Genomic DNA, 423 nt, shown 5'->3' on the forward strand with positions numbered 1-423 from the left:
GCAGAATTTGGCAAGTTCGTTGCCATCTCGGTGCTGCTGCTCGTATCCTGTCTCAATAAAGGCTTCTTCCGCTGACGCCTCGAGATCCTCCACTGAACACACCGTTAAATAATGAGGTGGCGAATCCATGTCAAATTCAGTGGCATTCTTTGGACAATCACCCCAGAAGTCGAGGGCAGGGTGTTTAATCATCCAGTCTAATATCTGCTGCAAGCGCATAGTTCCGATGAAGTCTTCCACTATTTGCGAGGATAGATGCGGAGCAAACTCGGTACTCATGACTTCGAGGCGCTTAAGATAATCCGCCAGCTCCTGGGCTCGCACCATAGCGCGCTGCCGGAACTTGTGCCAGCGTACAAGAGTCCTAGCCACCAAGGAGTCGAGAAAGGCTCGGTGCAGACTCTCTACCGGAGTACTCGCTGA

The 423-nt window shown here is 52.0% G+C and overlaps 1 protein-coding gene across 1 annotated transcript; it reads right to left on the minus strand.

Moving 5' to 3' along the window:
* Window positions 1-20: 20 nt before the first annotated feature.
* On the minus strand, window positions 21-396 carry CSUI_009030 (uncharacterized protein; the record flags this gene model as incomplete). Its single annotated transcript, XM_068069149.1, has 1 exon — window positions 21-396. A coding segment is annotated over exon 1 (306 nt), but the record flags the coding sequence as incomplete, so codon positions are not given.
* Window positions 397-423: the final 27 nt, after the last annotated feature.

Source organism: Cystoisospora suis, assembly GCF_002600585.1.
Source record: "Cystoisospora suis strain Wien I chromosome Unknown contig_5245, whole genome shotgun sequence".
Lineage (NCBI taxonomy): Eukaryota > Apicomplexa > Conoidasida > Eucoccidiorida > Sarcocystidae > Cystoisospora > Cystoisospora suis.